This window comes from Lichenostomus cassidix, chromosome 2 (assembly GCF_008360975.1).
Source record: "Lichenostomus cassidix isolate B80296 chromosome 2, HeHo_3.0, whole genome shotgun sequence".
In the NCBI taxonomy this organism is placed as follows: Eukaryota; Metazoa; Chordata; class Aves; order Passeriformes; family Meliphagidae; genus Lichenostomus; species Lichenostomus cassidix.
Window position 1 is genome coordinate 115,593,466 of NC_139482.1, and position 26,866 is coordinate 115,620,331.

Below are 26,866 nucleotides of genomic sequence, written 5' to 3' on the forward strand. Positions count from 1 at the left end.
ATACCATGCAACAATTGGTAGAGCACACCATGGCCTGTCATTTGCCATGTGCCTGCTTCATAAGTCCAGGCTTGAAAATTTAGGCTGTATTTCTGTCTCCTGACAAACAGAGGGCACAGAAGTTTTTTTTTTGTTGTTTTTTGGGTTTTTTCGTTTTTTTTCCACTGGCTCCCAATTCAATCTGCAAAAGCTTAGTATGCTGCAACATGGAGCAGTTAAGACCCATCTTTAGGAAGCAATGCAGCCATTAAAGTGGAAAGTGTGCCTGCTGTTTCCTGGTGAGACCAGGTGGATGTGGATCTCCAGAGCTTGTTTCACTCAAAGCATCCCTCAGCTGTCCTTGTACAGTAAGTTATGGTCAGTCTGGGACACTCAGAGAGTGCCTGTGTCTCTCTGCAGGAACACACTGACTCACAGCTAGTTACAAATCTGGAATGACCAGTTTTCTGTCTTCTGCTGATGAAGTAGTTGAGTACTTATTCTAGATGTTGAAGTGTGGGGCAAGTTCTGGGGGGTTTGTAATTAAAAATGAAACTCCAGATATAGCTTGAACTAGGTTTGAAGTTTGAGTGTGGCTGTTGACCAGATATTTGACTCCTCCATAAACAGGAAAAGAAAATAACAATTTAATACAAGTTTTACACTTGTAACTCTGTTGTGCACAACTTACTTTGGAAGCAACCCCTTTTGAAATAGTGTAGTCACTGATGCACATCCTCAGTGTTGCAGTTGTCTGGCTCTGGGTTTGCATGCAGCTTTTTTACAGGTGTAGTGGCCAGAGAAAAAACTATTATGAGTATGGATACCTCCAGTAAATGTAGCAGGGGAAGCACTATAGAGAGTAGCAACAGTTGAACTAAACATACTTCCCTGTATTTAAGAGGAGGCAGTAGGAAGAAGCTCATTGGAATTATGTTAAGCAGAGAGTGCTTGCAGGTAAATCCAAAGCTACATAGGATGTAAAAAATTCCTTTCTAATTGCAAGACTCCATTTTCAAAGCTATAAAATCTGATACTATCATCATTATTCATCATTATTCTAGACTGTCTTTAAAATAGGACAAATATCACACCAAATTACAACAGTCCAAAATGATGGATGCTTTGAAGACTTGAGAGTGTATGTGTGTTTGGGAGTGAAGATAGAAATATGTAAAAACATATAATGTGAATTCATTTAATCATTAATACAAGAAACATCACAACTAATAGTCTAGGTGCTATTTAAAGCCCTTCATTGCTGCTTCCTTCCTGCTTTGTGCTACCATGCACTACTTTATTATGCCTCTACATGGTGTTTCTGATTATGTTTTTGCGGGGTTTTTTTTGTCTTAAGGAGAGAAGACAAGAGATAAAGTAGCTAGAAACTTAATGTATTGCCCTTTGAAATCAAATAATGTATGAGGGGTTTTCTGGAATATCCCCCTTTCTCATATGATACTCTTCTGTATTCAGAAGTAGTTTTAAGAGACATAAACCACCTATTAGTTTTGGGGTCTTTTTTAATTTCAAAATGCACTTCCAGAAAATGCTTGTACCTATGCTACAGCTGTAATGTAGCCATTGTCTGGTTTCAGCTAGACAATGTTCAAGTCTAAAGCTTGGTGTAATTTATCATCCTTGCATTGAAACAAGTTAATAAACCAGTTGAATCACTACAAGTCCTTTCCCAGACCCCCCACTCTTCTCTGTGTACATTCTCTTATATATTGCTTTGTTTTAAAATCAGTCTCCTGGTTCTTGTTGCAGCATTATCTTTTTCCTTTTTCACATATAATTCTTTCTTCTGTCAAACCTGTTTCTTCTATAAATTTTGCTGCATTGCTCTTCTTGACTATCATCTTTCTTCATTTATCCGCGTCAGATCCAGTCTGTGTCTTTCAGAGGGAGTTACACATCTTAGATTTTCAGCCATTTAAGAATAGAAAGATCTCATGTAGTTTAAAGTCAGTTAGGGTCTCTCTCACAAAAGCAATTATATATAAACAATTTTATTGACTGTATAATAAACGCACAAACACAATAAGGAGATAAAGCTGATGACCAATACATCTTTTCTATCTCTAACTTTTATTAATGAACCATAAAAAATGCACTACTCATTAATTCCTAATGCTTAATCATGCTAGTGTCATTAAAGAGAAAATGTATGTGCTCCATCTGGATTATTACAGAATACAAGAGAAAGGCTAAATAAATTCTATATTTAATTTACTCTTTTCTTTAGCACAATAAAGTAAATTAAAATCAATGATTGATTGTCTTTGGGAACATTATAATCAGAGCTGAATACATAAACAATGCACCAAATGAATGCTATTTAATCACATTCTTTCTTATGTGTGTCTCAGTCAGTATATCATGAGCCAATAGATGCCATTCATTTTATTCCAAAGAAATGCCTTTATTCAGTTTGATTGTTTTTCCCATTTTGATTTTCTTTGAATCTGTTTTATTAAAGAAAATATATACAAATATTTTAAAATGTTTAGAAACATCTGGCATTATATACAACTTTTGGTAATATATTAAGTAGGCTTAGTGCAGTATGGGGCATCTGTCTTCATACAATAAAACAGTGTGAGGGAGTTGGAAAGGCTCTTTCTCAATGCCCAAGAGTGTAAAGCTTGCTAGTCCTTCCATCAGATCCTTGGCCATGTTTGCTTTGTTTTTGTTTTTTTTTTTTCAATTGGAATAGGGATTTCTTCTGACTTTTATTTTAAAATAGGCTTTGTTCTCTTTTAAATGCAATATGTTAGTCCCTTTCTGTTCACTATGTTAACGGCTTCTTGTCATGTGGCTTATGCTGTCCTTCAATGAATGGTACTCTTGCATAGTTTTACATGCCTGTACCAGGCTGCTGGTAAAGCAAAACTGAGGTGTGTGTGGGAATTACTGGTGTGAAAAGCTAATTCCACATGTGTGTTTTAGGAAATTTGATATATTGATCCTTCACTGTGCCTTTTGTACATTAATTCAAATAAAAATGATATCTGCATTACAAAAGTGAACAGAAGAGGCATGATTTATTGCCCTGAAATAAACTGATTTAGAAATGGAGAAATAAATTTCACTGAGGTAAAGCTGGTTGTGTGGACTTTAACTTGTTGATTTAGGAGGAGTACTTTTAATCAAGCAGACATTTATGCAAGTCAGAAGTTTGATGTTTTCTCCTCAGCCAGCTGGTACTGAAATTTGATTGTAGGGGAATGGAGTGATGGGTGCCCTGTCAGACAGTTACTTGAAGAAACGTGAAGCTAAATGTCTTTCAGTGCAAAGTAATCGTAGGGAAAAAATCCAGGGGGCTAATGGAGAAGTGGGAATACAGACACTATGAAATCAAACACAAATAGAATTTACATTTGATGGTGTGTTTGGGCCTGTATGTAATGAACTTTTCTTTTTTTCCTTTTTTTTTTCTCTTTTTTTTTTTTTTAGTTCCTTGATACCTTTTCAGGAGTATAAAGAACTTGCTCTAATGTGATTCCTGAGGCTGAGCTGGGCCTGCAGCTGACATAAGTGATGCTGGAGGACCTGTCTGATTATTTTCAATTGGAATACATTGAGGCAAATGAATACATTGTGAAATAGGTCATATATAAGGAAAGGAAGGGTAAGAAAGGGGGCAGAGTCAACCACTTAGACTAGTAGAAGTTTAGCTGATAACCAGTGCTTTAGCTAGTTTTGACTAACTGTCATATCTTTGAGATATGCTGGTTTTGCAGACATTCATTATCCTATATTGCAGCTTTTTCAGAATACTGAAACATTTTCCACTGTGAAGTTGTTATGCACATTGTTATCCTCCACAGTCCTGTTGTGTAATGTGCTTCATCTCTGCACTTCCTGGAAAGTAGTGCAAAGTCAGGTTTCCAGCCTCATAATAAGAAGAGTGACTTAGAGGCTACAGCTCAACGAGGGTCCCCTTGTGCCACTGCAATCATTGAAATTCAGTGCAAGTGAGAGCAGTCTAAAACATTCCCTTTTGCTCTGCAGTCAAATCGGAATTTAGCTTTCTCAGACTAGTGGTGTGAAGGCAGCAGACAAGCGGTGGAGAATTGCTCTTCCTTTCCTCTTAACTGTTCATCACACAGCTGACAATACATTTCCCATTTCCGAGCATGCTGCCTCCTAGTCCTGTGCATTTAAAGCTGGGTTCTTGGATTTCAAACATCCGTAATTATGCACTTAAAATGTATTGTTTCCAGATGGTAATGCAACCAGTTATTTCAAACAATGAAAAATCCAGTGATTTAATTGCTTGTAACAGATGAGTAGGAAAGCTGAAGGAATAGAAACGTGTAAAAAGAATGCTATATGAGGCCATTGGTAGATTTTAAACCCAAAGAATTTTGGTAGAAATGTGGATCCATTGCTTTAAAAAAATCCTTTCATGCAATACAGACTTGAGGTAATCAAGAGGTAGAAGTTTGTAATAATTTCAAACACGTATACAGATATGATTAAAAGCTGCATAAACAAAGGAAACTGCACATTTTTCTTCTTGAGTGCAAAGTTTGGTTCTAAGGCTGGAAGAGGGAATGAGCAGAAATTTTTCAGCCTCATCGTTTCCTGCAGCATGTTGATTACAGAAAGAGCACCTTGAACTATGTATTTCATGAACCCAGAATCACTGTCAGTATGAGCAAACACACAGAGAGCACATCTCTTCATCAGTTCTTGATAGTAAATACTATTAGCCAGATGTGGGAGTCCAACAATATGATTTTGCAAGTGTAAGGAATGCTGCTCGGATCCATGCCTTGGTAACACGTTGCATCCCTATGATCTGTAGGTGTTTAGTTGCCTCAAAAAATTGTCCTCTTAATATCATGCAATGGTAATTAAAGACAATAAGGTCATCCTGCATTATGAATTCTCACTTTTCCCTAGTGCTGGTCACTTGCAAAAGCAGTGAGAATAGTTCCCAGTCTCAGGCTTTCTCCCTGTTTTCCATTTGCTTGGAAACGCAGTGATGTGAGAAGGCTACAGGTCAGTGCACCCTCCCAGGAGTCTTTTGGTGAATCCTCTCGCAGTCCTGTACCACCACAGCAGAAGTACTCTCAATGTGGTGGTTTTCCTGCCACAACACTGGCTCAGGTGACCAACACATCTCATACCACCACTGATCACACTGGGAACCACCAAGAATGATTCCTGTACTCTTGACTGAAAAAGCATCAGTTGCATAATGGAGGTGTCTTTTTGATCATGTGAAAGATACTCTATGTTTGTGGGGAAAGATGAGGTAATTATGTGCTTTAAACACCTCCTTAACAGGCTATGTAGCTTGTACTGCCCAGAGAGCCCAAGGAAGTGAACTTGTATGCACTGTAACATGATCAGATAGCTATCAAGTGCTTTGTGTATTCCAAATCAGAAGCAATTTCTCATTTCCATCAAGTACATGTTTTAAGCTATCACTTAGCAAATGTTCCAGTATACATAAACAATAAAGAGAATATTTTTCTTTTACTGGAAGGTATTTAATTTTCCTGGTTTTCTTTGTCAGAGGGCATTTTTGTGGAACAAGGAAGGCTGAACAGCCAAAGAGCCCAGACCTTGCTCAGAGCAGAAGCAGCCTGAAGGTGTAAACATTCACTCCTGTGCTGTTCTTATGGCAATTTTAAATGAGATATATAGGGTCAGGACTGTACCAACAAATAAGAGCCCCTGGGACAGATAAGAGAGTCTCAGATCAGGGATGATCTGACTACACTCCCTTTTGAGGCAGAGAAATAACCAGCTGCCAGGAGAGCAATGGTATAAGACATGCTATGCCAGTTGTCTGCATTAATTGGCTACCCTGGCTTTAGAGATGCTTTGTGTCAGCAGCACAGTGCTAACCAGCTGCAGCACAGCCTGAATTTGGTCTCCACATCACTTCACAAAAGCTGCATGACTGATGGCTCCACTATTGGCTTTTAAACTATTTACTACTCAAGACCTCATTACCAATGAACACCCTGGCCACTCTAACAGTATGGGGTTTGATTGCCTTGTTCAAACTTCCCACCCAGTTATAATTCTGCTTTGGTTCTGTTAGCATAAGCAGAAATAACCTAACAGAGTTGGGATGGGATGGTTTAACATTGCGATTCTGCAAGCAGTATAGCACTGCTGCCAAAAAGAACAGCCCTGCCCTTTCTCTGTTCCCAAATGCTTGCTCTTGTCCCTTTGTTGCTCCCTGCCTGCTGCCAGTATAAGTATTTGCATTGCCAAGCAATGAGCTAAATGGGAGAATGGGTCCACTTCAAAGTTCACTTGAAAGAAAAAATAGTAATGATTAATTTTAATCCAGATTAATTCAAACTGTTTTGCTGCTCAGTAATGAGAATGCCTTTGTCAGCCTAAAGCAGAGGGCAACTGAGAGGGCAGCAGTTCATATTTAGAGGCAGATGAAGGGCAAAGCTGTTGTTCTTGGCTTACACTTCTCATAGAAATGTGGTATAAATGTGATCCTGTTCTCAAATGCTCTTAAAATGACACTATTATTCTGTTCTTATTACTCTACTTCTCTCAATCCTCATCTGAGGTGTTTTTAAAAGCATTCATTAAGGTGTTTTTATTGGCTCTTGTCATCTGAAGTTTAATTTGGAATACAAAGCACTTTTCTTCCTGGTTTGATCCTATCAATGTTCAATAACTGAAACATGTTTATTGACAATACATAACACAGAAAATATATTTTGCATGGGACTGTCTTTTCAGAGGAATAAACAGTGTAAGCTCCTGAATGGACAAATATGAACAGAACATGTTCAGAGAACAATGGTTTCCTGGTAGGTACCTACTTAACCAAAAAGCAAGGACCATACCTTTATTTTTACCATCCAGAGATGCACCTAGTCAAAAAGAGCATGGTATTACTGGAATCAGGAAGAATGCAGATGTGTGGACATAAAAAAGGCTGCACAATTCCATCACTCAGATTTTAGGTACTTGGCTTCAAATCCTGTTCCAAAAGAAAGACTAATGAGGATAGTCCCTCACCCAGAGGAGCAGAACCTGTTGAATAAAAAGATGCCATCTTTTAAACAACTGCCTCACTCTTACCACTTCCTTAATCAACCTTTTTCTGCCAGAAAAGAGCTCATCGAAGCTAATAACATCTACACATGACAGCAAAACATTTAATTTAGAGATTTCTCTCGGATTTCAATACTTAATATTTGGGCTACAAGAGTATCCTCACGGCTAGAAATCAATGGAGCTGCATGCGTTGAGTCCCTGTGTGTCCCCAGCCTGGCTCATATTTTCTTTCCGTTCCTTGAGGCTAACAGAACCCTTCACAGCCATGAAGAATGAACCATGGGTAGGTCAAATTTGTATCCAGAAGTTCACTGCAGTTTCATTATGCTGTTGTTAAGTTCTGTGCTCCTGCTGAAAAGATGACATTTTCTATTGAACAGTGACATTTGAAAATTTAAAACTAACGTATTACATTTCTTCTGAAATATTTGATTCAGCAAACAAATGACAGACACAGACATTTTGGATCATTGGCTTTTGCAGAAACATTATGCCAATTGTTATTTGCTCTCAAGTTTTAACTACTTTTTTGTTTTACTTAGGTAAGTGAATAAAAAAAAGACAGAAGTATGGGCTGTTTAGAATAACACCATAAAAACTTTTCTGAAATTTAGCTTTTAATATTTACCATGGAAACATTCTTTGAGACATTAAGAGCCAAACAGAGATTAGTTAGTGGAATACAGTCTCTGCCTAGAAGTGGTTTATGTGTGTATCACAACATATGAGAAAACTTTTGAAAGGATAAACAGAAGACTCTGATGCTAGACATGCAAATATGCCACTCAATCCAGATTACCACATTTAAAATGTGATATGAAAATCCACTGCAAAAGGCAATCTCAGACAGAAACATTGAAACATTTTAACCTCTATAGCAATCACTGCATCTGTATACAGCTTTGTTAACTACAGTATGAAAAAATTGTAAATTTGTTGTGGTGCATTAGAGAATCTGGCCCAGTGTGTGTCACAGTTGTTTAATTCATCTGAAGTTGGCAGGGTTTCTTTTTACTTAAATGTATTCACACCCATGCAAGCTGTCAATTTGGAATTACTCTTAAGGGCTTAGGCTGAGCTGCAGCTGCAGCAGCAATGGGGGCAGGGAAAGAGGGGCTTGCACCACTCCCTCTCCTGATGCCCAGGACTGAGGAGGATGCTCCTTCCACTGTTGGCCTGGCCCTGTCTTCCCTGAGTGTTGATTGAAGATCTGCTTGACCTGGCTTTTATTTGGACTCCACATTTCATGTAATGTTAAATGACTTAACAATGTCATTTTCATTTAGCAATGGATAAAAATCAGGTATTGAAGAGAATATGCTTGGAGCTTTAAATGAGTAAGCGATCATCTATCATCACAGCCCTATTCTCTCTGCTGCTAGAGCAAACTCTCTTCATTAGAGCTGGGAAAAGTATTTGCAGTAAAGCATTTATTCAGAGAGTGTAACCTTTTTTTTTTTCCTATTGAAATTTATCTGCAAACAGTCTGATTTTTATGTGCTGTCCTATTATTCAGAATTGTTCAGTGAGTTCTTTATGCAGCTGTATTAGAGTTTATGCACTGCTCCTGAGCAGCTCACTCTGGCCATTTTTCTCAAGTATGAGCCAGTCATAATTTGCTATTTGTTCAGACGATGATTCAAGTAAGTTTCTTAATGTTGCCTTAATTTTCTTCTGAGCATCCTGGAGGACTGCTTAACTTAGGGCAGGATCTGTTGTCTAGAGGCATCCATGCTGTCCAGAGTCTTTGTAAACTATCCTGGCTGACATGATAGCTTTCTATCTCTGACACATCTCCTTCCCTTTGCTTCTCGTGCTGTCTTTGTGTTAGAATTTTTGACAGCTTACTGTAATTCAAAGGGACCTCCTGGTATTCTATAGGGCCCTGGTATTGCAAGTACCTATGTGTCATCCACTTCCCTTCATTAATTTGTCAACTCAGTCTAAAAACTCATTGACTTAATTTGTTTCTCCAAATTGCTTTGGGAAAGTTGTAGAATCTCATTCCTTTTTTGGCTGGAGTCCTTCTAATTCCCAGCATAGAGTCATTGTCATAATACTTCCTCCCACATTCTTCTTTGAATCCTGGGACTGTGGTTTTTTTCCCTTTAAGAGCCTTTTAAAAGCAAGTGCAGAGCTTGATGCAGCAGTGAAAACTTCCAACAACCTATTTAACTTTAAGCATAGGACTATAACTTTTACAAATGTCAAATGAATGAAAAACTATATTGACCACATTATGTGTGTTAAAATAATTAACTAGTACCCAGCTTCTCAGACAGGATTGGTCTTCCAAGCTGAAAATTTATCAGCACCACCTTCTTGATCAGTATATAGATACATGATTACATTTAACAGTCCGAGTGTGTGCTATCAGATTCTGGAACTGATTCAGCTTCCATTCAACCGATGTGTTATTGTTATCCTCACACACTTAACAGCTTTACTTTGTCATGGAGAAGACCCAGTTTAGTTTTGTTTATGCAAACTAAATTTCTTGTGTAATTGCTTGACTCCTGGAGATGGCCTTATACAACTAACAAATATTAGCAAGCATGGTAAATCATCAATACTGGTAATATGCATTGCCAGTATGTATGGACCTTGAACAGCATGCTTATGTACTGGCAATTTAAAATCTACAACAGAGCTAGTAAGTTACAGAAATATATCTACAATGTGTAGAAAATTGATAGACAAAACCAAGAAGGAGTGTATTTACCTCATTGATCATTATCAAACAAACCCATAATTATGAACTCCATGGGAAGAATTGTTAAAATCTCTAAAAGTAGTATCATAGGCTAGTCTCAGACAAACAGTGAGTCTGAAGAAAAGGTTCACCTTGAAAGGTAGGTAGATACTTCTGCTGCAGACTTGAGGTTATTACAAGCATCACATTTCAATATAAAGTAGAGAACCAGGTTAGGAGCCTAAGTTCTGCACACTGTAAGCAGCAGAAATCTTGATAGGAAAAAGTCTCTTTAGTTGTTTAATAGCCTAGAGGGAGAGTGCCTCTCAGCTTCTGCCTTTCCTTCAGTTTCTAGAGGAGGATCAAGGTTTACTCACCCCATAGGTAATCCACTAAGTATAACAAAGGAGACCCTGTCTGTAAATTTCGTGTAAGTACATATATGACCATGGAACACTGTCATTTTATTATTAATTCAGATATTCAGAGGCTAAATGATGAACTCAGCTATGGAAATTGAAAACTGAAAATGTATTTATTTCAGAGCTACACATAATTATATACTTCTAGTTTGCCCTGTCTCTTTTGAATTGCTTTATGCAAATCTCATTTTCAAGGATTATGTATAGAGTAAAATTAGATGAGCCCTTAAAAAGCTAATATAATATAATTGCGGTATTATTGTGTGGGTGCATAGTGAGTACATAAGATCCAGATGCTAATTAGTAAATCAGGTTGATTTAGCAAACAGAAATTTGTTCTGATGAAAAACTGAAAGGAGACACAATTACATTTTAGAAACCTATTGTTTGTACTATGAGCTTGCTGAAAGGGAAAAAAAATAAATAGCAAAAAATACTTCTAGGAAAAAACCACCAATTAAGTCATAGGCACAGGAATTCATTGTTACCAGAACCTAGTCTGATGGCTTTCCACGAAAAGACACAAGTTGTTTACCCTGAGTATTGACTGTGTAAGGGTAAGGCAGCTTTATACAGTCAAGTCTTCCACTTGCATCTATCACTGCATTTCACCTGGCAGTAATGGAGTTAGGGAAATTTGCATCAGATGCAAATGTAGTTCCTTAACCCTTCTTTTGAGGCATACAGCTGGCTCCAGAGGGTTAAAAATTCCATCAGTCAATATTTCCCTGAACCAAAATTCCTCTATTGTATCTCCCTGGATGGATGCTGTTCAGAAGCTTGATCCAAATAACAGCCTTGCACTCTATGCAAAAAGAAAACTTCAGGTAAAGTATTTCTGCTTCATAGTCATAACAAATGAAGGGTTTTTAAACTACAAATGTAATAACTGTGATTCAGGTAAATTTTGTTATTTAGTGGGCAAGTCAGCTTTGCTTTTTGTTATTGAAAGCAGACATTTAATGCCTGAAAAGAGATGGGAAATGAGTGTGAATTACTCAGAGAAAAATATTGCTGACAACAGAAACTTTAGAACAATTGCATGGAACAACCTCACCTTCCCAGCCCTATTCAGCCCTTAGCAATGTGTTCATTGCTTCCCAAACCCCCACTGACTTCAGTGGGAGTTCTGAACGTATCCAGAACAGGAAGTACTGTCCACGTTTCCTACTGTGGCACAACCTCAGCCATGACCTGTGATGGTTTATGACTGATCCCCAGATCCAAAATCTCATTCACCAGGTCACAAAAGCTGAGCAGAGCATGAGTGCAGCAAATACCAAAAGTATTTCAGACCAACCTAGCATCTAAAATCCTTGGTTGTGAATAATGCAGCTGGTATCAGTGCCATCTTTTCAAGTCCAATGCAAAAGCCTCAGCGAGCAAAGAAAAACAATCCATTCTATACTCCATTTCAGATGCTATAAATTCAGCTTTGCATTTTGAAGGACTTTTCTATATAATTCTATATATGTCAATTTTCTTGTGAAGTTTCTCCATATTAAAATTGAGGATTGTACCAATGTTTATGTGCAATGAATGGTTCAAAATTAATACTGACCTGAAAGAAGAAAGCCTTATAGAATCATAGAACATGCTGATTTGGAAGGGTCCCACAAGGATCATCGAGTCCAACTCCTGGCCCTGCATAGGACACGCCAAGAGTCACACCACGTACCTGAGAGCATTGTTCAAACACTTCTTGAACTGCGTCAGGCTTGGTGCAGTGACCACTTTCCTGGGGAGCCTGTTCCAGTGCTCAGCCTCTGTCTGTGGGAAAAATCTTTTCCTGATATCCAACCTAAACCTCTGCTGACTCAGCTTCATGTTGTTTCCTCAAGTCCTGTCACTGGTTAGGAGACCGAAGAGATCTGTACATTTATATCCTTATATATATAGACATAATTATATTTGTATCTGTATAATTTACCAGCATTTTGGTTCCTGCAATTAATATGAGAGACATTTGCAAAGATTTTGTGCTTTATTCTAGTTTTGCTGTTCCTGGCTATGGGGACATGTATTATGCATTGTACCAAAAATGAAAAAAACAAACAAAAAAAGAAGAGCTAAATACAGAAAAAAATAAGCCCAAAGTGAGTCTACTGCTGACAAACCAGAATGAGTTACAGGGAGTCAGTCTGTGCAGTTAAGGGACTCATGTTTTCAAAACTGCTTTCATATTGTCAGAGCCCCCAGGGCACCACCAGCCCTGCCTGTTCCTGCCCAGCCCCTGGGCTCACCCAACCCTGCCTGCTGCAGCCCAGGACCCCATCCCAGCCCCACAGGAGCCATCAGTCCCTGCCCTGGCATTGCCTCAGCAGGGCTGATCTACGTCTCCCCACATCTTTGCCTCCTCAGGCACACGCCCAGCCCGTGGGCTGATGTCTTGTGTCTCTGACACTGACCAGTCCCCATCCCTTTCCCCATGGACCTGCCTAGCCAGGGAAATGCTGTGCCTCACCCTGGTTCTCCACACTGAGTCTGATCGTTTAAAGCACTTTTTTAAAATAAAAAAAAGTTATTCACGATGAACATATATTTTAATTCCATAAAATACTTGTATTTTAATGAAGAATGCAGTTTCCTAGCAGCATGTGTTAACATCGAGATGAAAAATTAGATCATTATATGGTGTATTTGCTTTCAGAAGGATAAATTGAAAATAGGATTTACTAAAAACACTGATAATATCTTGAAACCCTCATTTGTCTTTAAAGCTATATTAAATTTCATGGGGTTTCTAGTTTGCTTGAGGTATTTCAAGACTGCTTGGGGAATACACAGTGGAATGTTTTTCTAAGCTATCATAAATGTAAGTGTGCCTGAAGTGTAACCTGTTGATAGCTTTATTGTGGTGTATTTGGATCTCTGTATCCCTCCTCATTTTGGGAAAGCTTGAAAAGTAATTACAAAGCTTCTGATTCTCAATCTTTCTGCATTAAATGCAAAAACTAAAGGTGAAACCTGAGGCCACAGGAATCTATTCTTAAGCTCTGATTCTACAGACCCTAAATGTACTTACGTAATCTCTGCACAGCATCAAGGGCTACTCTCAGTGTTTAAAATTAAGTAAATACACAAATCTTTCCCGGATAAGGGCTATCCTTTGACACTTGCTTATTTTCATCACTAATTTCCTCTGGCTAATATTTATGATCCAGGATGGAAAAGTCAAAGTATGAAGGAAGTATTTCTGCTGCCATCTGTGATTATTACTTTAGTCCAATGGACAGAGTTAACAAAATGAACCTCCTTAAGCTCAGGCCCATGACCAGATAAATTTGGTGCAGGCTGAGGAAAACTCCAGGAGAGGCAGACAAGTAAATGCTTATTGGACAAATAGGACATACCATTAAAGAGCTACAAGGAGAGTCAAATATGGATTTCACTTCATCCTCTTGATATGAGATATTTTACTGATGGTTTTAGTTCTTAAACCTGAACATTTTCATATCTTTGATTCTGAACATTATAACCTAACAAGGAATAAACCTATAGGAATTAGAAGTATCTATAACATAATTGTAATATTTCTTATTGCTATTTGTGATGCTGTATTTCTATGAATGTGAACAACCCTGGTTTTCTGCTTTGAATGCAATCACAGGAAAAGCACAAGCTTTGATGTCCTACAATTACAGCTTTAGCATAGGAAATCATACAGTTATGTGAGGGTATGGCCATGTGTACATGGACATATTGTAAAGCTTTTGAGACCAGGCTTTCTTTTCAAGTGCACTGAATTTGTATCCATAGAGCACATCTTGTTAGGCATTAAGATAGTCCACAGGGCTTTTTGGAGCTTACACCATTTTTTCACCTACTTGGCATGCATGATGCTGAATTAGGGCTGTCTTCATTATAAAAGTGGAAATTACTTTCTATGGTTACTTGACTATCAGCTTCTCTTCCCAATTCATGGGTAGAGAATCTGCAAAATACAATACTTCCAATCTTCTTTGTACATTATTTTATTAGTATATTGCATTCTCTGATATGTTCTAGAAATCCTATGCCTTCTCATGACCATAATTCATTTTTAGCCTCCTTCTGACCCAAGTTCTTTCTCCAGTACCTCTCCTATGCCCAGTACTTTCAGCTGCAATGCAAGGTTATCCTAATATTTTAGTTTCTTTTGCTCCTATAGAAGTCATGTTCTACAGCATTCTCTTGTGTAATTTGCTTTCTTTGTGAAACCTAATACTTAGGGATAATTCTTTATACAACTATCCTTTTTTTTGGTGGGGGGAGGCAGATCTGTTTGGACTAGCTAGAGGACATAAATAACGTAATGCTTCAGGAACTTGAGAAAACAAACAGAAAAATATTAGAGATTTGTAAATCTCTACGAAACTTATTCTCAGTTGTTGTGGTTTAACCCTGGCTGAAAACTCAGCCTCATGCAGCTACTCACTCTTCCCTCTCCTTTCCCTGATGTGACAGGGGAGAGATGCAGAGCGTAAAAGTGAGAAAACTCATGGGCTGAGATAAATGCAGTTTAATAGGGAAAGCAAAAGTCACACATACAAGCAAGGCAAGACAAGGGGTTCATTCACCATTTCCGATGGCAGACAGGTATGAGGCCAACCCCAGAAAAGCTGGGCTCTGTCACATGTAACAATGACTTGGAAAGACAAATGCCATCACCCCAAATGTCCCCCTCTTCCTTTTTCCCCTAGCACTATATGCTGAACATGATCTCATATAGTATGGAATATCCCTGTGGTCAGTTGAGGCCAAATATCCCAGCTGTGTCCTCTCCCAGCTCCTTGTGCACCCCCAGCTCCCTTGTTGGTGGTGAGGGGTGCGAAGCAAAAAAGGCCTTGAGGCTGTGTGAGCCCTGCTCTGCAGTGACTAAAACACCCCTGAACTATCAACTCTGTATCAGCGCAAATCCAAAACAGTCCCATACTAGCTACTATGAAGAAAATTAACTATCCCAGCCAAAATGATAACATTCTCCACCCCTTATTCCATAGGATTTAGCTATTTCTCAGAAGAGCACTATCACTGGGGAGAAATAGAGGGAAGTTATGGACCTCATCCCATTGATGTACAAGTAGGGCCTGAATATGGTGAACACAAGTGAAATCTCTTCAGCTCTAGCTCTTGGCATTTCATTTATCTGGTCCCTTACCCATCCTGCAATTCTTATTATTAATCTCTGTATTACTGGGTTTAACTAAAAAGATTTTGTAGTCTACCAAATACTTCAGTGAAGTCCAGAGAGATGATGCCTGCTCTAAGTCTTCTCTGTAGCAAACCAATTATCCATAAAATTTATGAGCTCACAGAGCCTGGCACAATGTATTTTTGGCAATGATCACCTTTTCAATTTAGTTTCGTATCTTCAGGTATTCATCCTTCTAAATATATATGTTTTCAGTACATGTAACTTTAGTAAACTTTAGCCCCGGGTAGAATTTTGTCTTAAAAGCCATATATAGAAATATAAATCTCAGGTGATTTTATTAAAGTTTTGCATACTGTGAAATGTAGGTTATATTTTGTGCTCCTCACATACATACCTAGTCAAATACTTATCCTGGATAAGCAGAGTCTGCTTCTTATTTGCCTCCCTTTGTTCCTTCAGTTTGGTATATAAAACTATCTTAATGTTTTCCTACTTAAAAGGGTGAAAAAAGGGTAAAAAAAAGCAGCTTTCCAAATCTAATCTGACATAATACTGCTTTACAGTAGTCTTGTAATTATTTTACTATTGTCACTGCCATTTAATGTATAAATGAAGAACTGCATGTGGTTTGGGGATGCAATACTATGTATTTCACAGAGATATTAATCAGATATCTCACTAAAATGCCTTGCAGAAAGTGAAGTTTTGTGTTTCTTTTTTTTTTCCTCCAGGGCAAGCTTCTGTGCTTTGTGGCAGAAGTCTGTGTATTGTGGAACAGCAGCTGGTAGCAGGCTGTAGGAAAGTGCTGTCTGGCAAGTAGAACATGTTTTAATGCCTGAAAGAAAAAAATCTAATTTATCTATACTTGTTGGAGAGAGGGAAAAAAGGTAGTGGACATTTAATCCATGTGTAAAAGTATTTTCAAGAGACGGCGTGTATATTTGGATTTATTATTCTTCCCCAGAACGTTACTAGTCTGTGACCAAACCACATATATGGATGTAGGGACCGCAGTAGCTCCACTCATCCTGTTTCTCTCAACTGCCCCTGGAGAGGCCCCTGGAGAGCACTGTTTGTTCATCCGTCTCCTTGTACGCTGTGGACTTGGCAGTGCTGGATTAACGCTTGGACTTGACGATCTTACAGGTCTTTTCCAACCGGAACGACTGTACGATTTACCACTGCCAGGAGCGGTGACTGCCGGGGAGAGCCCCACTCCCGAAGCCCATTCCCAGCTCATCCCCGCGAGCGACAGCAGGAGCCGGCGGGCTCTCCTGGCACAATGGCGTTGTCAGCGAGGGAAACCCCTTCCCCCAGCACCGCCGGTGCGCGGCCAAGGAGGGGATGAACAGCCCGAGCAGCAGCCTCAGGCACTCAGACAGTCCCCGCCCGCGGCCGGGGTAGCGGCACGGGAACAGGGTGCCCGAGGCACCGCCTGCCATCCGCTGCGAGAGGGCACCCAGCCGCTGCCTCAGGGACTCCCTGAGCATCGGGATCCCGGCTGCTTTCCCAGCCCCCGGAGCCCGCTCCGACCCCGGCCCGGCGCGGACGGCAAACAATGGCCCGCGGCCGCCCCCGGGCTGCCCCGGCCGCCACACGGGCGGGCCGCTCCGGGCCCGCCCCGCCGCTCCCCGCCTCGCCCGCCCAAGTCCCTTGAACTTTTCCCGGGCGCTCGCAACAAGCGGCCCACGCCGGGCTGCCACGACCGCCGCTGTCCGTGCAGCCCCCCGCCCCTCCCGCCGAGTTCCGCTCAAGCACAGCCTGCCCTCGGAGCCTCCAAAATCCCTGCTAACTGCCCGCCCGGGGACCCCCAGCATAGCCCCTGAGCCCGCCGCCGCCTCCGCTCGTCTCCTGTTCACACCTCGCAAAGCTCCGCCGCCCGCCCCCGCCCTCCCTCGCACGCCCACCCGCGCCCCCCGCCTCCCCGCCCGCGTTCCCTCTGCCCACCCCGCCCCGGTCCGCGAACGCCCACCCCCGGCCCCTGCCCCTTCCCCAGAGCCGGCGGCAGACCCGGGCAGAGCTGTACGCTACCGCCGGCTCTCATCCCTGGGGCCGCGCCGACCTCCGCGCGCTACTTCCCGCCTCCCAAGAGAAGCCCCTCCACAAAGGAGCGAGGCAGCAGGAGGCGGGGGACACACGCACGCCCGGCCGCTCCGTCCGGATGCGGTGAGCCCCCCGCCTCGTCTCCGGGGCCGCGTCAGCGCGGGAGGGAAGAAGCGGAGCAGCGGCGGCGGCTCTCCGGCTGCCACCATGGGCTGCTGCACGGGGCGCTGCACGCTGATCTTCCTCTGCTCGCTGCAGCTGGTGAGTGCCGGGGCACGCTTCGGCTTGCCGGGAGCTGGGCAGGGACGGGCGCTCTCTCCCCCGCCCCGGGCACGGCCGCCGGGGGCGCGGAGCGGCGCTGACCCTAACGCGGAGCTGTCTGCTCCCGCCGCCCCGACGGCGCGCCCGCCCCGCGCCTCCGCGCCCGGGCCCGTAAGTTTCGCGGCGCGACGCGGCGTGGGGCGAGAGCGGCCCGAGGCTGGAGGACGGACAGAGTCGGCGGCCCGGGGCGGGTGCCGCGGCGCTCCTGCCTGGGCGGCTGTCAGCGCTCGCTGCCTGAGGGAGAGCGGCTCCCCGGCCCTGGTGTCGCTTCGAGACGGTGTCACTCCCCGCTGGTGCCGGGCAGGGGCTTCCCCCGTGTGCTCAAAGTAGAGGCCGAGGGGAAGAACGAGGCTGACGGTGCCCCCGGTCGGTGCCCGCGGGGCGGCGGTGCGGTCGGACACTGCTAGGCGCTGCCGGCGCGCTGGGAAGATGCGGGGACTGGCATCGCAGTCCCTTTCCTTTTCTATTTTTCTTAACCTGTGTAAAAGCGGCGTGTGCCGGCCCTCTCCCGGGACTTTTCTTGGGATTGCTTGCCTCTGATTAAGTATTCCTCAGCGTGGCATTGAAACAACAGAACGGTGCCGCTTCTTCTCTTTGTTTAGTGGAGTTGGCATATTTATTTTAGAGAAAAGTGTTGTTGAGATAAATCACGGCCAAACAACAATAATCCTTCCTCTGGCTCATTAGCAGGATGATAAAATAATGCTCTCCCCTTAACGGTACTCCCTGGTCCCAAGCGTGTTTTAAAAGATTTTTCTCTTTTCTAGTGACTCAGTGTCATCATTTTGCCACATGCTCTCTCTTGAAATGAGTGCTGTTCCTTGTGTGTCTGCAAAGAAGAAAAGTGGGATGCATTTGGGGGGGGGGGGAGGTTGTTTGTTTGTGTTCGTAATCCTTTGCAATCTTTCTAGTTTTCTGTTACATCACTTTGAATCGCTTCTGTTTCAGAGGTAATACTCTAGAAGTAGTTGTACATATTGCATTTATTTGAAGATCCCCTTTCATTTTCAAGGCTTTGTGCCAGGTTCTTAGCCTGTGTGAACTGGTGTGTCTCCATTGTTTCCAGTGTGAGCCTGGACCTTATTCAAATGTGCTTTAGAGTGATAGGCTTAGTGTGGTAGAAGTAACTCAGCGGCACAACCTTGCCAAAAAACAGAGGCATATGATTTGTACTTTTAGTGTAAGGGAAGTATTCTTTATACGTTGTGTTATTTTTTATTTCTTGTTTTGTATCAGTTTTGTGCTAATGACTGCAGCAGAATTACTCCTGATTTACACCATGCATGTGGGAGAGGAAACAAACCCTATTTCTTCAAATATATCTCTTTGCCAGTTATGAGGATCATAACAACTGTATTTACTATTCTGTAGAATTACTGGGATGCTATAAAAATTGAAGTAAAGTGTGAATGGCCACCATAATCTGCGGAGAAATGCATAAAAAGCCTTTCAGGAAAAGAGTCCTGTTTTATAAAAGACCTATCAGATGATATAACAACTTTCAAAAATTACTTCAATGCATAGTCTTTTCTTCTGTACTTACCTGTTTTATAGTGATGTTACATTGTCATATCTATGTCTTTCAGGTGCTGATAAATGTCTGAATGGCAAAATGCTGTCATTTAAATCTATTTTCATTTAGAAATAAAAGTCTTTCTTTATATTCAAGAAGTAATCTAGTAGATATTATGTCCTGGTTTTGCCCAAGATGGGGTTAATTTTTTTGCAGTGGCCTGGAGAGGGCATGGCTAGGACCTGGAGGTTATTCTCTGCTACCTCACATCATTGCCAGGGGCTGAGGAAAAGAACTCTCTTCCAGGGAGAATACGCTGCTTCTGGTTAGGGTAGTGTGGCACCAGTCCCAAGCTGGAGAGAGTGGCAGGGTGGCCCTGGTTCTAAGCCAAAGGGAGCATGACTGCATGGCTGAGGTTGGGTTGGGCTGGGGTGAGCATTTTGCACGTGGATCACTCTCTCTTTAACATGCCTTTGCTAATAATATTATTACTGTTACTGTTCCTTTTCTTATCTCATTGCTGTTTCCAGTAAATTGTTCTTATCTCAACCCATGAGCTTTGCCTTTTGTGCCTCTAATTCTCCTCTCCAGGCACCTGTAGGGGAAGGGAGCGAGTGGCAGCATGGTTTGGAGAGTCTCAGTGGGAGAACTAAATTGGGGAGTATCCATTCCTAAACCACGACACATGAACTTAAAGCTCAGATGCTTTCTATGATCTCAGTGGTGGTAATATTCAGTTTATATACTTAGAAGTTATCACCACAGAGAGTTTTAGATCTTTTTCTAATATCTTGGAGGTCATGAGTATAAAACATATGCAGCAAAACTGCATCCTTGGACATTACTGTCATTAAGTGACATTTATTTTACTTTGCATCCACTTATGGAGGGGTGAAAGAGATACTAGTGATTGTACACAATATTTAGATTAAATCTTGCAAAATCCAAGCACTTGTAGTGGCAACTTGTAGAATTTCAGAAGTCCTGAGGATTTATATGACTTGAGGAAAAACTTTAAAAAGGAAACAGATGGGCATGTATTTAAAAAAATAAGTTGTTTGTGTTAGTCGTGTTTTGGTTGTGTCAGAGAAGGGTCTGGAAACAGCTCAGGCTTAGCCTTAGGATTAACCTTTAGCTATTACCTGAGAAAGAAATATCTTACTAAACACAGTTGGCAACACCTTTTATTGCATGCATGTTCTATGTAGATTCTCTTCTGTATAAGATGGGAAGAAAAAAGCTAAATACCTAGAGACATGTTCATAAACAAGATTTGCTTGTTGTTCTAAAGAAAAGTGCATTGTTCAGTGTCCTCAAAGCACAGTTTCTTGATCCTTTAAAACTTTTTTCTTCTCTAACCTTTGCCTTCTTTATCCCAGCAATATATAAACCAACAGCCTAGGCAAAAGTGAAGAGAACAACAGTTATTGCCTTCTTGTGAATAAAATACCCTTTCTCTAATGTTAACCCATTAAGTGCGTTCACTGCAAGAAGATTTGCTTGGAATTTTCAGTGCTGTTTTTCAGGGGATTTTGACATAAAATGACAATAATACATATTTCCAGTTATGTTTTAATCTACAGAAGTAGAGGTTTTTTACTGACATCTTTTGCTTTTTTATAATAAACACATTTAAATGTTGAATTCAGTAATCCCAAGGACAGTCTGTAATTAGTCTTCTGTCATTTCATGATAACTTCATTTGTAAATGGGAAACTATATCATTATATGTAATACAGAATTCTGGAAAAAATCATTGAGATGGAAGTGTAGGTGGCACAAGTTCAGGAAAAGCCACTTTCAGGGTTCCACTGAGCCCCTTCAGGTGTATTTTGCTTCTGAAACCAAGGAAATTTTGTGTAAGGAGCCCCACTGCCCCTCCTTGATCTTTCACTGTTTTGGTCTTCCTGACTGAAGCATTGTCATATGCCATTGCAAAAGTTGTCTGAGCAAAGAACACTGAAGTGTATGTGTATCTTTTTGTGCATAAATATGTAATTAAGATTATTAGAAGCTATGTATACATTGAGAAAATATATCATAAGGACATATGAATCCTTTGGATTGCAGCCATAATTCTTTCTGGTGCCCCTAGAAGTCTGAGACACTGGCCTTGTCTGTACTAGAAAATTAAAGCAGCTGCCAGAGATTGTGCCCGTGCTATTGCAGACACCATGACATAAAACACTGCAAGATGAATATGTTTGGAAAATAAAACAAATTCAAAAAATATTAAATTCTGGAAGGGGTAAATTGACAATGAATTACAGCAAGATTTAGCTGTGTGAATCCAATTGGTGTTAATAAATGTCACACAGTGAAAACCCATGCTACTTTGAAAATATGTTTCTGAGAAACTACCTTTTCAGGTTAAAGTTGTTTCAAAATTTACAATGAGTGGAAGTTTTTGGGACCTAGAAGTATACAGATAAACAAATACAAAGAACTCTAAATACAGAGATGTTGAATGAGATTTTCAAAGCAGTAAAGGGATGATTGATGGAAAGTGTATGACTAAGTCCCTTCATGGCTTTGACAGTCTCATTTCATGTGTTTATCCTTGGGCTCCTCTGCACTGTGTTCATTCTGTAGGTCCTGATTTAGAACTGTATGGTTTATCCAGTTGTGGCTAGTGTAAAATAGGCTGTTCCATATTTAACCTGTTACTTTACAAATAATTAGTCAGCAGGCCACACTGGAAAATTATTTCAGTGGAAACACAACTTCTGTGTACTAATGTTTTGACTAGTGATTGCTTGGGAAGTGCAGTTGGTCATTTTAACAGACTAATTCCTTTCAATATTCAGAAGATTTATATTTATGATTGCCATTAACATTAGTTATACTGATGTATAAATCCTTACATGTGGAGATGAGACTGGGTCCATTAGAATGAATGATAATGTTTCATCATTTGTTACTGGACATCATGGAGTTTCAGCAGTTATGTGGGGAAGTGATATGCGTATATACCATGCATAGATTTTCATCTCATTTTTAAATATTCCATGGAGCTGGACACTATATGATTTTGACTCTCATTGCTTGTATGTTAGAACTGACAGATAACAGTTACTGAGTTAACAGCTCAGGGATTCAAGGGAATTGATAAATTTGAGAAAGTAAAATCTTTGAACCAGTAAATTGCTGTATCTTTTTATGTTGATAAAATAATCACCAGCCCATTGATCTGGAGATGAAGCATCTGTCCACTGATTAAAGAGGAGGAAGTCAAGGAGGTGCTTATTGTACTAGCAAGGATGGAGAAAGCTTGGGGTTTTAGCCCTGAACAATGCCCTGGCTGCAGGATGTTGCACCTTCTGTTATAGCAGCTCAGGTGGGAATGATGTTTTCCTCTGATAACTCCAAAGTCTGATAACTCTGATAACCCAAACCATGTGATCATTGCTGGTGGCTGTACCTAAGAGGCTGTTATGCTTGTTGTGTGGGTGTATAGTTGCATTTAACCTTAACATTGGAAGCAATACACTGTATTCAGTAGAACTACTTGAGTTAAATATTCACAATCCAAAAAACATATGATATTATATATTTTTTTATGATCTCTCTCATCAGGGACAAGAGAGTAAAAATGAATACTGTTTTCCACTTCGTGTTTTTGTTTTATTTTTCAAAATTGTTGGGAGTTATCTGTTTGTAAAACACACATTCTGAGCTCATCAACACTGTAAGCTGTAATTTCTCCATGCACCAGAAATTCAGCTTCAGTAGTGAAATCTCCTCCTGCTGAAGCTGCATGTAAGACTTTTTTTCTGTTCAGTGTTGTAGAGTTAGAAATTCAAAACTTGAGGAGCCATGAACTTTCAGAGCCCTCTGAAATTTCTGGACTGGGTGAATCTCTGAAAGGAATAATGCAGCTCTTGCTTGGTTTTAGGCTCCATCCACCCCAGCAGGCTGTTTTTCTACAGTTCCTGGCTGCTCTGTCACTGACAGTTAATTTTTAACGAGATGCTGGCGCGAGGGAAAACTCACAGCACTCTCAATATGAGATATAAAGTAAGCTCCAACTTTATTTCGCTAAACGAGAGACTTATATACTGTTACAGAAGTTTCTAATTATAGATACACACACACCTGCAGCTGTTCTCACACACTCTGGGATCCTTTTGCTAACTCTCTTATTCTTTTCTCATAACACTCCTGACTCCTAATCTTTCTCATGGCATTCTTCCCACAAAACATTCTCAGGCAAACAACCACTGCAGCTTGTCGGAATTTTACTGAGGCCTGGGAACACTGAAGCCTCGCTCAGCTCTGCTCGGTTAGCATGAATTTTGCTGGAAAATTATATTTTCCAACAATTCCCCCGTTTCTGTTGTGAGAACAGACATTGTCTCGTTATCAGATTAATTTGCTTTACTATAAGTAATTGTTATTATTAAAATTGCTATAAATTTACCTAAGGAAATTTCACTAGTTATTTAGATATGTTGCCATGGTCTAGAAATTGTCATTGCTGAAAACATTCACTTCACAGGTAAAGCTTAGAGAACCTTTTCCGGACAAGGGCTCTAAGTTTACCTAGAAGAAGATTTAGCTTTTATGAATTCAATTTAGTAAATGAAAATTATCTGATCATATTTTGGTACAAAACACTTTGGGACTCATGGCATGTTTCCCAGCCAGTTAGAACCAAAGCTTGGCCAGAGCTTAGGTGCTAAGTGGAAGGGTTTTCTCAGAACATCTTATAAACAAGCATTGATTAATATCAATAAGGAGAGTATCTTAACATGTTACCATTTTTGTAGATAGCTATATAAGGTGAGATGAAATATTTGAAAACAGTAGATATTATTACTTGACTTTAACTAAGAAAGATAAAACTGCAAAGCTTTTGTGAATAATAATATAAACTAACAAATTTAAAACTTAAAATTAATATCACTAAAAATGAATAAAACTTAATCTTAATAACTCTTATCTTAAACTAACAAGTAGGACTTAACTATAATGGAATTTAAAATTAATATTATCTTAACAACTTAACTCTAACAAGATTTAAAACTTAACAGAATTTAAAATTAACATCACTTGATATTACTTAACAGAATCTTAACTTTAATAGAACTTACAACTTAATAGAATTTAAATTCATTATTACTTAACTTTAACAGAATCTATGCTTAACTAAAGATACTTAACAGGTAATTTAAACCATTCAGTATAACTTCACTCACAGGCTTTCATTCACACATAAAAACTCTCAAGAAATCAAAATCACACTCTCATCAATCACAGCCTTCATTTACACATTAAAGCATTCAACACACTCTCAGTAGGCCTACAACATTCACACATACACACAAATGCTTTAGCAAAATTCAATTTTCATTTAAGGCTTTTAGTATTCAAGGTGTTATTATTTTTTTTATCAGGATAATATCTTGTTACAATGCTTCTTTATTAGTAAATTGCTTTGGTCTCGGTGTCAGTGCAGCCAGGCTGAAGAAAGAGCCGATCTGCTCCATTCTGCTCAGGCTGTTTCTGCTGGCAACGCTGTTGGTTAGTTCTGGTTCGCTGCTGAAGCTGTCAGTCATTTCCTCAGCCTTGAGGAGGTGTAGAATTTAGAGTTTCATTACAGACATCACAGTTGGGCAGTGAAGGAGGCGTGGATGGCTCGCGACTCCGCCCACCGGGGCACCCTCTGGGACTTCCGCTCTGGTTGTCATTCGGCCAGAAGCCACGGCTGGAACAAGTTCCTCCACAGGCGTGCCGCAGGGCAGGGGCCGCCGCTGCTCCCGGGTCACTGGTCACCCTCTGTTTGTTCTTTTTGTTTTTGCAAGCTTTTGTGCTGTGAGTATCTTTGTTACAGTGGAAACACCAACTTTTTCTGCTACAGTTTTTCTGCATGCGTCTCTCACTCCCACTTCGGTAACATCGGGATGAGTTCTGGTTACTCTGTTTCTTTACCCGCGATATCGGAACTCGTTCTAACAAAACGTTCAGTTGTTCTGGCAAAAGTCCAACAGTGACTCTCTCAAACAAAGCAGCTAAGATGTTTTTCGTTGTAACATTACCAAGTTTTGTGATACTTTGAGACAGGAACAGATTTTTCATCCAATCGAGCAACTTTAAATTCTCGGTTATCAGCAGTCTCTTCCCCCCCCTCCCTGGCGGGGGGGGTTTCCCTGGCAGCTGTGCCGCGGCTGCCGAAGTATTACGCATATCAAAAGCGGCACAGTAATTCACAGGTTTTTCTCTGCTCCATGCGGGTGCTATGTCCTGTGCCGTGAGCCACGTAAGGTTTTGCTCTGTGGCATGTATTTGTAAGCAGGTTACAACTTTACTCCATGATTTGCCAAGCTTTCTTGCAATTTTATCACAGTCCAAAAGCAAAACAGCTCCGTAATTCAGCCATTCTGTTACACTGAATACTGTAATAGGATTTATAAAAAATCCATAAACTTGTCCTACTGCCATCAGGCCAGCCAAATAAAACAGGCTACTGAGTTCGTGCTTTTCTAAAAAGCATAACAATAAAATTCGGGCTACCTCTGATTCCATTTTGGGTCCAGCTGGTTTTCAGGTCCTGGTCAACACCGTCTAAGCACTCGATCGAGGCTCGCAAGTTGCCAGAGTTGTGCAGTATACCGAGTTATAGCCCTCACGGTAGGCAGGTAATCACCTGTGTCTTCCGACCTTTGCCAATTCGGGCAAAGACACGACACGCTGAGGCTGCACTCCTCTAGCACCTCTCCGTTCGCGCCGCTCTCAGAAGCCGGGTCGTAAAACTCCGTTGTCAGGGTCCGTTGCTCGCTCCGTATCACGTCGGGGTCACCATTTAACGAGATGCTGGCGCGAGGGAAAACTCACAGCACTCTCAATATGAGATATAAAGTAAGCTCCAACTTTATTTCGCTAAACGAGAGACTTATATACTGTTACAGAAGTTTCTAATTATAGATACACACACACCTGCAGCTGTTCTCACACACTCTGGGATCCTTTTGCTAACTCCCTTATTCTTTTCTCATAACACTCCTGACTCCTAATCTTTCTCATGGCATTCTTCCCACAAAACATTCTCAGGCAAACAACCACTGCAGCTTGTCGGAATTTTACTGAGGCCTGGGAACACTGAAGCCTCGCTCAGCTCTGCTCGGTTAGCATGAATTTTGCTGGAAAATTATATTTTCCAACAAATTTTCATATAAGTATGTAATGAATATATTTATAGTGATGAAATGAAAGAGTTAAGATTTCAATGATAATATTGGCAATTAATGCACCGAAAATTGTGAATTATGTAGCTGTTCTTCCTATCCATAAGTAAGTTTTGTAAGTAGTTACTTGAAGAACATTCAGATACACTGATGATCTGTTTCTATTTCAAGATCTGCTACATTCTACCTAGACCCCACCCTTGGGACTGAGAAACAAATATTGTGGTTTGGAAAGTAATTGGAATTCAGGATAGTATTGTTGGATCTAAATGGAATTTGGGTAGGACTTGCAGAACTTGAACACTTTGTAGGTTTCTTTTTGGAGAGCATTCGGGATCAATTGCACTTGCAGTTGTTTAGGGTGTGTTTAAATCTTGCTAATTTTGTGGTGTTTGGATCTGAAATAAAAACTTGTAAGGATGGGTAATCTTAGCTCATGTTTTCAATCTGTATCTTACTTGCATCTTATAGATACAAAGAGGTCCTTTCAATTTTAGGGCCAGTCTGATAAATTGACAAATA

General features: G+C 40.6%; 1 protein-coding gene across 1 annotated transcript in view; it reads left to right on the plus strand.

Moving 5' to 3' along the window:
• Positions 1–17,269: 17,269 nt before the first annotated feature.
• NKAIN3 (sodium/potassium transporting ATPase interacting 3) overlaps positions 17,270–26,866 on the plus strand; it is a 343,480-nt gene continuing 333,883 nt past the window's right edge. Inside the window, 1 exon segment of the mRNA XM_085052921.1 lies at positions 17,270–17,587. Coding sequence (XP_084909047.1) covers positions 17,534–17,587 — 54 coding nt within the window. The 5' untranslated portion in view covers positions 17,270–17,533.